The sequence below is a fragment of the Muscardinus avellanarius genome (assembly GCF_963383645.1).
Source record: "Muscardinus avellanarius genome assembly, chromosome: 11".
NCBI lineage: Eukaryota > Metazoa > Chordata > Mammalia > Rodentia > Gliridae > Muscardinus > Muscardinus avellanarius.
The window spans coordinates 111366250-111379586 of NC_137797.1; the positions used below are offsets into that span (position 1 = coordinate 111366250).

General features: G+C 45.5%; 1 protein-coding gene across 1 annotated transcript in view; it reads right to left on the minus strand.

The window, feature by feature from the left end:
• The window catches only part of SOX5 (SRY-box transcription factor 5), a gene marked incomplete at both ends in the record, with an annotated part of 374117 nt that overhangs the window by 59220 nt on the left and 301560 nt on the right, over nucleotides 1-13337 (minus strand). Inside the window, 1 exon segment of the mRNA XM_080706224.1 lies at nucleotides 10527-10673. Within this exon segment, the coding sequence (XP_080562350.1) occupies nucleotides 10527-10673 (147 nt within the window).

Below are 13337 nucleotides of genomic sequence, written 5' to 3' on the forward strand. Positions count from 1 at the left end.
CCCTGCGGCCTCGTCTGGCCTCTTCAGTACGCCACACCTGAGGTCACGGTAACTTTTTTTCCTTAATGTTAGTGAATATAATTCTTTTTCGCTTAATTCGGTTTGGGTTGGGTTCCCATCCCTGCCACTTAGCCAGTACTAACAAATAAGCTGCCGCTCCTCCTTCACTAAAACAACGAGATAACATCCCGGAAAGCTGGCTACAGTTCCATTCAAGGAAGAACGCTGAGATGCTGTTGTTCTGGGTAAAATAACGGCAGCTCATGGGGTGGCGGGCTTCTTGTCCTTGTGGGATTCTGGGCAGAAGCAGGGGCCCTCACTTCGGTGACTGTGTATTGGACTGAAAACCTTCTGGGCTTCCTCTGACTTGATCTTCCATAATTCTATAAATAAAATGTCCCATACATGACATTCATAGGGGAAACTTCTGAATGCTTTGGGATCTGAATGTGCCTGTCTTCTTAGGATGTTGTATCTCTATTTAACTCTCACATCTACCTCCATTCAATTACTGACTTCTTTCTGCTCTGTTTCAAAACATTTAAAAGTGATTATACCCCACACTTGGGCAGCTGAGACAGGAGGATCACACAGGTTTGAAGCCAGCCTCAGCTACTTAGTGAGGCTCTCAGCAACTTAGTGAGAGCCTGTTTTCAAATAAAATATAAAATAGGTCTGGGGGTATAGCACAGAGGTAGAAAGCCTCTGGATTGCACCCCCAGTACCACCAAAATAATAAAAATAAAAAATAAAAATAAAAATGATCATAAAATAGTTCTTTGCTGTAGAAAAAAATTCAGATAAAATCTAACAAAAACATGAATATATAATATTTTTCATCAACCTAAATATATTTGCATTTACTATCATTTTATTTATTTATTTATTTATTGGTGGTACTGGGGTTCCTGGAAGCCCTTCTACCTCCGGGCTCCACTCCCAGACCTATTTTTACATTTTTATTTGGAAGCAGGGTCTCCTAAGCCATCGCGTGTGGCTGGCTTCGAACCTGCGCGATTCTCCTGTCTCTGCCTCCCAAGCACGAGGATTACAAGCGTGCGTGACCACGCCCGGTGCATTTACTATCATTTTAAAAAGCAACTTACACTTTCAGCCATCTCTCTGAGAAAAGCACTCTTTTTCTCTTTCATGCAAAAAAAGGGTAAGAATCACCCATTTAATTGGTAAAGAGAGTGAATGGACTATGAGGCTGAGAGCTGTTGTCCTCCATCGCACACCCCAATCCTCTATTCAGAGTCCCAGCACAGGTAAGGGGCAGAGTGATATCACGGGTCAACCAGCAATAGCTCAAACGAGGCCCTGAGTCGTAACTTAAAGGATCTTAGATACTTTGAAGTGTGTTTTAGTCAAAATTGGAAGTGGTACCCGGTGGGAGCACAGCCGTAAATGAGTGAATGCTTTGCGTTCTCAGTGTCTTGACATGACGTGACTTAGCGCCTCGAGCGCTGCGCTCACTGAGGCTGGACTCCGTGCCCTTCGTGGTGACAGTGCTTGACACTGTCCTGTGTGTGTTTCCCTAAACAATTTGGATTTTAATGGTATGGCTTTTAGATTTAAGTGCTTTAAGCGCACAGCTTTTTATTTAAGCAGGAAACCTCCTTTGGAGTAAAGCTATTTTAAAGACAACTTTCACTTATAACTGATGATCCCCTGGCTCTTCCTGTGTGGGCGCACATTTACCTCTCCTCCATCGCCGTGGCTTGTGCTACTAAAAAGCTCGGAGAGAGACAGGCTCCTGTCAAAACGAAATTAGTGTACCGGAAATACAACCCAGGCCGGTAGGATTCAAGGGACATTATCTAAATCTCTCTGTATATTTTGCGCTTTTATTGAACGTTGAGATTATAGCAAGTCTGTCCCTTGTCTCATAATTTTTATGGTACAGACATGACCAACGGCCTTTTCCCGGGTCATCAGAACACGGCACCAGGTGACTTACTTGGACATTTATTTAGCCGACCAGAGCTCAGGAGGCCTCTGCTCTGTAGCTGCCTGTGTGAGAGCTCCAACAACACACGGGTGCTGAGAGGCAGAGCACGCGCGTCACAGGGGCTCTGTTGTGCTGGTACTTAGACTCACACTATCTAAGTGTTCTAGCACGCCACTTGACATACTGAGTGTAGTGGCGTGGGGCTACAGAAGGAAAACTGTCTCACTTAAAGTGAGAGGGGAGCCGGGTGTGGTGGCGCACGCTTGTAATCCTTGCACTCGGGAGGCTGAGACAGGAGGATCGTGCAGGTTCGAAGCCAGCCTCAGCTACTTAGTTAGTGAGGCTCTCAACAACTTAGTGAGACCCTGTTTCCAAATAAAATATAAAAAAAGAATAGGTCTCGGAGTACAGCCTGGAGGTAGAAAGCCCCTGAGTGCTGCCCTCAGTACCACCAAAAAATAAAAAATAAAAAAAGTAAAGTGATAGGGTGACTGTGGTACAGCCACGGTAAAAATGCCCCACCCAGGAAGTGCTAGGACTCAGAATGGGCACATTTTCATTCTGACTGTGTTGTGGGGGGAGGTCTTCTTAAGCAGATGTACCTCCTGGGCATGACGCATCCAGAGCACATTTCCAAGGTCACAAAGAGCTACTTCACAGGTACAGGAGGACAGGGGAGACGGGTTGTCCAGCAGCTACTCCATAAAGCACAAAGGGGATGGACAGAGCACAGTAGTGTGTGTGGGGGGGTTCTTGTGTGTAATTGATTTGCCAGTGTCTAAAGTGTAAGAACAGAAAATGGCCATTTCAATATAGTCGAAATTAGCTGAGGCTAACATCCCTTTCTATTCTGAAATTGTAGAGCTGGCATGTGCAGTAGGACCAGCCCACATGGTTTCAGGGTGAATCAGTGGTTTTATCTGATGCTGAATATCCAGGCTAACATAGCTGCTCTGTTACCACTCAGAGTTACTGTAGACTTAGAGACCAGTGCTGGCCTGGGCAGACAGCAGTGCTTGCTTGAGATCGTGACCCTAAAAGCTCTAAGAATAAGCCAGACAGTAGTATCCTAGAGACATCTGCATATTGGAAATACGACTTCTTGAAAGTACTGCTACTCAAAATGTTTCACGGGCAGGTGAACTCTACAGAAGTGTTGAGTGAGGTTATAGTTTAGTATGTTCTGAACTTTTCACCACGGAAACGCTCCTGTGGTGGCCTTAGCATTTCCTGGTCCACTTCAAACTTACAGCATTTACTTGCTGTCTTATGCTTTATCTTCAGAGGGTAATTTGTGAAATGGTAAGTGCTAAATTCTGCTTTTACAGTTCATGCTGGTGGTGTTTAGACGTGGGTGTGGTTATCTTGTAGGCATGCTTTCGTATTGTGCATTTTCTCCCACTTACCTTTTTTTTTCTTTTGCGGAACTGGGAATTGAATCCGGGGACATTCTACCTCTGAGCTACACCTCCAGCCTTGTTTTTATTCTTTGTTTTGACACAGGGTCTCACTTATTTGTATAGGGTTTCACCAAGCAGACGAGGCTGGCCTTGAACTTGCGATCCTCCGGTCTCAGCCTCTCAAGCACTGGGATTACAAGTGTGCGGCACCATGCCCGCTATCCCACTTGCAATTTTAAAACACTGCTTTAAAGGACCAAAATACCCTCATTTCACTTACCTTTTAGGGCAGGATTTGAATCTTGATTATCTTCTGATTTCCCAAACTCCCGGCCTCTTGCTGAGTAAACTTGTGAGTATGTAAAAATGGTTCACTACTCATTGTATTAAAAAAAAAAAACCTTCTCCCTGCAGATCGGCATGTGCTGATACGTTCACTTCATAATATGAAAATGTGACTGGTAGCATTACAGGAAAGGAAAAGTAATGGGAGGCCCTGGCACTAATGATAGGACCAACACGACACATTGCCACAAGTCCCAAAAGGTCTTTACTACGGCTGTGAGTGTGAGCTCGCAACAGAACGTTCCCGTTCTTGCTCCAGAATCTGAAGCAATATTTTTAAGGGTATTGCAATAGACAAAACTGATCGTGTCTGGTGAGCTGGCCGGCACCACTTCTGGGTCGCTGGAGAAACATTTCTTGTCCTGGTCATAACCCCCAGGTGCTCTGTTGAGCAAATGTGAATCTCACTGCCAGAAGTATTTTAAAAGAACAAAAAAACTGATTGGGCAATTTATGTTCTCAGCCACGAGAGAGACCCACCATCATGCCCAGGGGTATGACGAGGGTCACAGCAAGGTTAAAAGGAAAGTACCCAGGAATCCTCGCTCACCTACAGCTCTTCAAGCTAGCCGCATGAAGTTGCTGCGGTGGGTGATATAGAAGTTTCTGTCAAATACTGAGAGACATCTCAGTAGTATTTATGAATTTTCCCAAGGGGAGGTGACTTTTACAATGGTGAATCGCTTAAAATAGGAAATTCAGATGTTTACATGCCACAGGGAGATTTCTTAAAAACATGAAACTCTCGGGCTACTCATAACAAACATGTGCATTGTGTAAGAAACTGAGTATAAAATACTCACTCAGTTAACATTTTAAGCATGGTTTTGATTCAATGTGTGTGTGTGTGTGTGTGTGTGTGTGTGTGTGTGTGTGTGTGTGTCGTACTGGGCATGGAACCCAGGGGCATTCTACCTCTGAGCTACACACCCAGCCCTATTTTTTATTCTTTATTTTGAAACAGGGTCTCACTGAGTTGCAGAGGGCCTCACTGAGTAGCTGAAGCTGGCCATAAACCTGCAATTCCCTTGTCTCAGCCTCTCAAGACTGAGATTTCAAGCGTATGTTCCACCACACCTGGCTGGTTCTAGTTTTTAATCATTTCTTTTTAGTAAACAACTGGATCAAAAGATTAGCTACTATCAAAGCAAAGGCATCTAGGTCCTTAAAAGACGTCACCAAAATCTGCAGGCAAATAGCAGAATCGAGAAGCGGCACGAACACGAGCGGAGCGGGCTATGCTGTGCGCTGCTCCGTCCTGAATCGGAACAAGCCATCCAGACATTTAAGCCACATCTCTGTCTATGAGATTCCAACACCAGCCACTCAAAATACTTTTAAGTATTTTCTCTCAATATGAGGGCAGGACTGTTTCAAAGTTTCCATCTGTTGATGGACATCTCGCCTGGTTCCAGAGTTTGGCAATTATGAATTGTGCTTCTATAAGCATAGATGCGTGTGCATTACTGTGATGGGCTAGTTTCCATTCCTTTGCGTAGATACCCAGGAGCGGTACACCTGGGTCATACGGAGGGTTTATTCCCACCCTTCTGAGGACCCTCCATATGGTTCCAAAGCGGGCGCACTGATTTGCAGTCCCACCAACAATGTATCAGAATCCCTACTTCCATATGCACAACGGATTTGCACTCAGCAGAGTTATGTCATGTGCAGGGAGACTGATGGGCTGCAGAACACTGTGCTACGTGGCATCAGTCACAAAAGCAAAGGGTCGGGTGTTCTCGGTCGTATGTAGACGACGGGGAGAAACTCCTATGTGGACACAGGAGGACTCCAGACACAGGGCCCCAGCGGGGTGAAGGAGGGACATGACCCAGAGACGGAGGGAGACTGAAGAGGGCCCTCTGCGGACGTGATGTGCACACACAGGCTTATCTCAGCAGATCCCTGTGCTGAGCGCGGGAGGGTGGGGAGGGAGAGGGAGTGGGCGGGAACCGGGGGAGGCCTGGCCAGTGCTGTGTGCATGTAAGCCTCCACCACCTGAACTGCACCAGGATATATAGTTACAGTGCACCAGTTAAAAAAGTTCCATAAAACAGTATGTCTTCTACACAAAGGTCAAGATTTCTTATTTTCATTCACTGTAGGTAACCGACACTTGACCATGAAGACACATCTGAGCTTGGAAAGCGTCTGTAAAAAGCTGGATGTACTTGCTTTAGTTGGTCAATGAAAAAAAAAAAAGAAGTTCTGAAGACGCATCCAGAGGGGGGTACTCAAATGACTTTATGGTAGAGACAAGTGTGCATGCATTTAGAAAGATTACAACTGCTGAGAAATTTTAAAAACGTGCCGATGGCCTCAATCCTTCATCATACTGTCTGTGGTAAGGTAAATAATGAACGTATACGTTACATGTGGCTTATGACTAACACAACCAAGGGATTCAGAGCTAACGCTGACGGTGAGTCAGGCACAAAGCCCAGGGACAGCGCGGCAGCTCACGAAGCCGCCTGGCTCCCGGCACGGGCGCTGCATGGCCCGGCCGCTCTTGTTCCAGTGCGCAGCTTCCAGAAGTCCACTGTGAGTCCTCTAAAGGTTTCTTTATCATTTAATATTATAAATAATTACGCGCCCAGCGCAGTGCGGCACTCATAGGGCACCAGGGCAGGTCAGGGGACCTTTCTCCAATTCTGCTCTCTCTGGTGAGAGGACAGATAAAGTGATGTGTCTGTCATACGCCATTACCATTAGAACAGAATCTTGTTCTTTTATTCCAACTGAACTCCGCCAGATTTCTCAGCAGGAATGCTAAGTGAAATCAATGTCTTGGCTTTCTGGGCTGCGCGTGGAGGTCACGGCGCTCTGTCATTTCTCAGCATTATCCTTTCTCTCGCGCGCACACACTCCCGGAGCCTCCAACTGGCGCACAGCAGATTGAAAACAGCATGCATCACAGGACTCACGCTGTACAATTTCACAGCCTTGTGGAGCCCCTCCTTTGGACTCCCCCTTCCACTTTTTGCAAATTGCAAATAAGTTTTGTTTGTGTCCTTCTCTGGAGTTGAGTCAAGCAGTGGCACACCCCGGAGGAAGGGGAGACGCAAAGCTCAGAGACCACGGCGCGTTCTGCCAGCTGTCAATAAGATCATTACCCTGGCCCCGTTGCCTGGAGATGACCTCCAATCCCTGCTCTATAGAGAAAACCCACTTTTAACCTAAACCGATTTGGTTTACGCCAGGTAGCTAGGCAGACAACACAAAGCCCTTCAATAAAACAATGGTGTTCTATAGTAAGATAGGCATGCAGACTTGCTAGGAAAACACACAGGGAATGCCCCCAGGCACTAATAATTGATTGTTTAAAAACATAAATATGACCATAAATGATACCTACTACATGTGAATAAAATAGCTCTGTGAAGTCAAAATGTTTACGATGCTAAGCATAAATGTCAATTTCTGACTACAAGAAAGTAAATTCACGTATTGCAATGGGTCTTCTTTATTTACTGCTGGTTGTAATTTTTTAGCCATGTTCTTCATTAAAATGACAATGATGATCCTTACTGACGTTGCTATTTTTAGCTCACCACATTTTACTGCAGAGCTCAATTCACACAAGCACATTTGAGAAATCTTTTCTGACAAACAGTAGCTGCAGACAGTATGTTAGAGAAAACCAATCAAGAAAAGGACACACTTTATTAAATTACCATTACTTAAAAAGAGGAACTTTATTTTTCGTAAACCTTTATATATTTTCCTATCATTGAAGATGAAAAAATATAAAAATTCAGGTTTTTCTTAAACCATATATGTTAGAGAATGCAAAAATGAATTGAACTTCAAAGATAAACTATAAAATATACCCTAAAATTATATGTAATCATGGCAATAGATATCTGCTCTTCTACTAGTGTTAAAAAGATGGAGTTATATAAAACCATGAGATGGGGCAGAATTTATTTTAACATTACTACAGTAATTGGCCTCTTTCTTACTGAGTTCATAGTGTGGTAGGAGTAAATAGAACCACGGCACTCATAAAGAACTTTCTTGATGGAGGAAAAGCAAACCACTTTCTTTTGCCTTCCCTTGGTCACTCAAGAAGCAGTATTGGAGCAACTGTTCCCTAGACATTTGGGTGGGTGGATGGATGGATGGATGAGTGGATGGATGGATGGATGAGTGGGTGAATGGGTAGATAGATGGATAGATGAATGGATGGATAGATGGATGGATGAGTGGGTAGGTGGGTGGATAGATGGATAGATGAATTGATGAATAGATGGATGGATGAATGGTTGGATGGGTGGGTGGATGGATGGATGGATGGATGAATAGATAAATGGATGGATGAATGGGTACATGGATGGATGGATGAATGGATAGACAAATGGATGGATGAATGGGTGGATGGGTGGATGGATGGATGGATGGGTAGATGGGTGGATGGATGGATGGATGGATAGATGGATGGATGAGTGGGTAGATGGGTGGATAGATGGATGGATGAATGGATGGATAGATAGATGGATGGATGAATGAGTGGATGGGTGGATGGATGATGGATGGATGGATGAGTGGGTGGGTGGATGGATGGGTGGGTGGATGGATGAATGGGTAGGTGGGTGGATGGATGGATGGATGAATGAGTGGGTGGATGGGTGGATAGATGGATGGATGAATGGATGGATAGATAGATGGATGGATGGGTAGGTAGATGGATAGATGGATGGATGGATGAGTGCATGGGTGGGTGGATGGATGGGTGGGTGGATGGACGGATGTATGAATAGATAAATGGATGGATGAATGGGTGGATGAATGAATGGATGGATGGATAGACGGATGGATGAATGGATGGATGGATAGATTAATGGATGAATGGGTGGATGGGTGGATAGGTGGATGGATGGATGAGTGGGTGGGTGGATGGATGAATGGATAAATGGATGGATGAATGGGTGGATGGATGGATGGATGCATGAGTGGGTGGGTGGATGGATGGATGGATGGATGGATGGATGGATAGATAGATAGATGGGTAGACGAAGGAGTGGGTAAAAAGAAGCATGAGTAGATGAGGCTTTGGGTGTCAAATGCTTTATGATAACCTGTGTAAGTGACTTAGTGAGTAGATATTAATGATGCAAAGTTATTCCATGGGTAATAAAAATATTTTAGCCATTTAAAAATTAACCACATGCCCTACAATTCTAAAATGAGGTGGCTGATGTAAAGCATCCTCGTGAAAATGATGTAAAATCACAGGACTAAATCAAAGGGAGACACTGGGGCCCAGAGCCTGGGTGGGGACCGCAGCCCAACAGCTGTCTGTTGTACTCAGAGTTAACCTGTAGGGTAACACGTTGGATCTCTGGGCCTGAAGACACCAAACTATCACCACTTTAAAATGACACAGTATTCAGGAAGTAATCATGACTGGGCATAAACAACTCACATGCTGCTGTGATTATGAAGAAAAGCAGATCAAGCCTGAGATGTGATTGTGTGCAGAACACACATGGGGTACTAACTGGGAAGTCGGCCTTAAGTGGCTGATGTACCTTCCCGATGCCACTGTAGTGGCACTGAGCATTTTCCACTCTGTGTTTTCTATACCGTTGGCCCTTGTCCTGGAGGAGTTGGGCTCCCCATGTACCTCTCTTTTCATGGTATGGAAAGGACTTGGGAGCTGCGGGAGGATAGAGTACCCTTCCCAGATGACCCAGAACTTTCTCCTCCCCACCCGTAGGAGGGCTCCAGTCCCTGGGAGGGGTCCTGGGAGCCGGGTTCTGGAGAAGTACTTCTTAATAAAGTCTTGGGTTTTTCCCTTTCGGCATTTACTCATGTTCCCCTCTGCATGCCTTTCAACTGTTGTGACTGCTCTTACCCGGTTCTTTGTATGCATCTCAACATGGCAGTGAGAAGTGAGGAAGAGACACAGTTAGCAGGCAGAACAACAAGGTGACTCAGAAGAAAGGCTTGGGGAGCAAATCAGCTGTCAGTTCCTACCGACCATTCTCCAATACAGTCAAGCCATTTACAGATACTTCCTGAATAATTCAGGGAATACTACCTCATGACTACCTTGCATCTTTCACAAAGAGCCGAATGTGTATTGGGTATCGCCATGCAAGTAAGACCTTAACAGATGAAGCACTTTGAACCGACTCTTCTGCATCTCTCCCTTTAAAGCCGAGGGGCAGGCATGAAATGGGCTTCCCCGACTCTCTCTTCTGCATTCCACTGCTTCTTAGCTCCAGAACCAAGACTGCGTCTAAACAGTCTTACTTCAAATTCTATTTTTATCATTCTCTTCTTTCCATGATAATCTCAGTGGATGGGTGATGTATCTAAAATTATATCTATACCACACCGCATTATAGCAGTTATTGATATTTCAAAGAAAACACTCCATATGTCTTAATCTTGTTCATACTTAGATCTATTTTAGTTCCTCTTTCTCTGGCAAACACTCTTAACTTCTCGCTGAAGCTAATCTCTTCCTCTTAATAACATCCAATGCACTTGATCTGTACACATCTTTATAAAACGCATTATTTTGGATCGCAGACTATGGCTACTTGGCTAATTTTATAAATATCTACTTTGCAGAACTGTAAGAGTCTTGGGCACAGGATACTTAACTAATAAATCATTGTAACACTTCATTTGTTATTAGGACTGTCAATATATGTTTGTTGAATACACGAGTCAACGTATTACTAAACATATTTACGGAAGTTTGCACGCACACCTACTGCTCCTACTAGACCAGGACCTCTGGCAGACCAGAGCTCCGCCCAGGGGTGGCAGAGTGTAGCGCGAGCCGGGCGCTCCCGCGGGAGGGAGGACGGTACCTTGCTTTTGGGCGGTGGGCTGCTTGTGCTCTTGTCGGTGTGAATGCTGGTGGGAGACACGGCGGCACTGAGGTTGCCCTGGGGCATGCCGGGCAGCTTCCCACCTGGAGACACCTGCATCGCAGCGAGCTGGGCAGCATACAACTGCTACAGGGGAGACAGAGAAGCACAGTTAGCGGTGAAGCCCAGCGCCTGGCGGAGGCCCTGCACCCGGTACCCCCCCAGCCCCCCGCCTATTTCGTTAAGCCATGGCGTATTCAGCAAAGGAGCTGTGTCCAACTTCAGGACTTAGTTCCTAGGAGGGATGGCAGACACCATTATACAAGGGATCTCACATCACCACGTCCTGGACCCGGAGCAAGCGGGGAGCGCTCTCTCCCAATGGCCACGAAAGGCAAGTGGAGGGTATGGTCTGTAACAGCTCCTCTGGCTCTGCTGTGGATGTACATGGTATGTCCTAAAGGAATGCAGCTCCCCTAACCAAGGACTTCCTTACTCTCCACGGCTTCAACCCCTGAACCTTCCTTTCTTTGACTGTCTTTACTCAAATGGCACCTGTAACCAATTCCCAGGCACCAGCTGTAGAGAGCTGCCATGAGGCAGGGAGGGGATGGTGATGTCGGAGGATCTGTGAGCGGGCCGGCTCGCCCGTGCTGACAGCCACTAGCTGGTCCTCCCCGAGTTCTCTACACCACATGACGGAAACACAGGCCAGGTCTCCTTATCTTGAGGATTAGCATTATGGGGAAAGACTAAAACACACACACTCTCCCACCAACACCTCAACACCTAGTAATTTTTATTAAATAACCTAAAAGATACTCTTTAGCAAGTTATGAATGAGTTACAAGGAAAATGTTTACTTTTATAATGGTAGCTTATGATACGGTATCCTAAAACAAAGAGGTTATTGTACACTCGAATAATCCTATCAAACATTAGGATTAATACTCTTTGGAGGAGGTGCTGGGGATTGAATGCATGAAAATTTTATCTCTGATTTCTACTCCCAGCCATATTACTTTTACGTTTTAACAGGACACTGATAAGTTTCCGAGGATCTCACCAAGTTGCTGACGCTGGCCTTGAACCTGTGATCCTCCTGTCTCTGAGGATTAATACCCTTTTCAGTTTATTTAGCACTCTGTAAATATGTTAACCTTAATGAAACAGCAGTTATTAAATTATATAACACATACGCGTGCACGCGTGTGTGTTTACACACATCCCCATTTCCTGTAGCCCAGAGGTAGAAGGGTTTCCAGGAACCCCAGTACCACAAAAAATTGAAAATAACAAAAAAGAAGTAAGAGTGTAAGCAGGGCGTGGAGGCTCACGAGTGTCATCCCAGCATTTGAGAGGCTGAGATCAGAGGATCGCGGTTCGCGGGCAGCCTCAGCCACTTAGTGAGGCCCTCTGCAACTCAGTGAGACCCTGTTTCAAAATAAATAAAAAATAGGAAAGGGGGTGTGGCTTGGAGGTCGAATGCCCCTGGGTTCCATCCCCAGACTCCCCCCCACACACACACACAAAGAGTATAAAATAACTCTAAATGCTTTACTGATTTTAGAGGTTGGAGATGATACCTATCATCACACACACACACACACACACACACACACACACACACACACACTCTTTCATGCTCAAACAAATGCATCCTTTCTACTCTTTTACATAAGAAATTAAGATGTATCTGAATGGGGGACTGTCTTACAAAATATTTCTGAGCTGTAATGAAACTTGCTGTGGTCATATAGTGATGGATTCATTCAACTTTGATTTGTCCAGTTCTGTCTTTTAAACTATTTCAAAGAAGACAAGCCTGGGTTTTGAGGGAGAGATACATATAGGTTGTGGACCAGCCAGAGACAAAGGCAAGAACTGCTTACATGCTCAGACATGTACACACTGGCACAGAGAGCTTCTCACAGGGACTGACGTGTACACACAGGTACACAGAGAAGAGCTGTTTAAAGACTCACACATGTACATATAAGCACACAGAGGAGAGCTGGCTCCAGGGACATACAGGTACAAACAGGCACACAGACCAGATGACCCAGGAGACAGGAATCATCACCCACAGACTGCAACTGATCTTAAGTGACTAAAGTTGCTTAACGAGGATCACTGTGTGAAGGAGGGCCAGGGAGGCGGGAAGGAGGAGGTGCGGGACCTAGTGCTTTAACTAGCGGGGAGTAGGGAAGGTGAGGCTCCGCAGTGTTGGGCCAGAGGTCCCAGATTCCTGGTTAGAGGCCAGCCTCCGCGGGTGAGGACAGTCGGCATCTGGGGAGACCAGCAGGCGAGGGCTCCCTCTCAGTGTGGGCCGTTAGTTCTGGTGTCTCAGTTAGTGTCTATGTTCAGGAATTGTCTGCTTGCATTAATGTGCATTTATCATAATATCCCTTACGTTTATATCATGAATACATCATAATATCCCTTATATTTGGGTTTTCTCCTAATATAACCTTCCTTATATCTAGGCTCCATCTTAATATCATACTATCTCTTATTTTTGGGTTCTATCTGCTATTTTAAAAAGGATGTTAACTATATATTTCTTCTAAAACATTAATTATAAAGTTTAGGAAGGGCCCAGAGATTGAGAGGAACTATTTTCTGCAGCAGGGCATAGCTGGCCGTGTGGCCCCATGGCCGTGGGGCAGAGGCCCTCGTGTGAGGTCTCCCCGCTGGCATCGTGTGGGATGCTGCTTAGGGCATCGCTGGGGGCAGGGCAGCGCTGGGGCTGTGGGCTCTGTGCACCGTGCTGCTCTGGAAATAGCACAAAAGAGTCTGAACTGAAAGCAC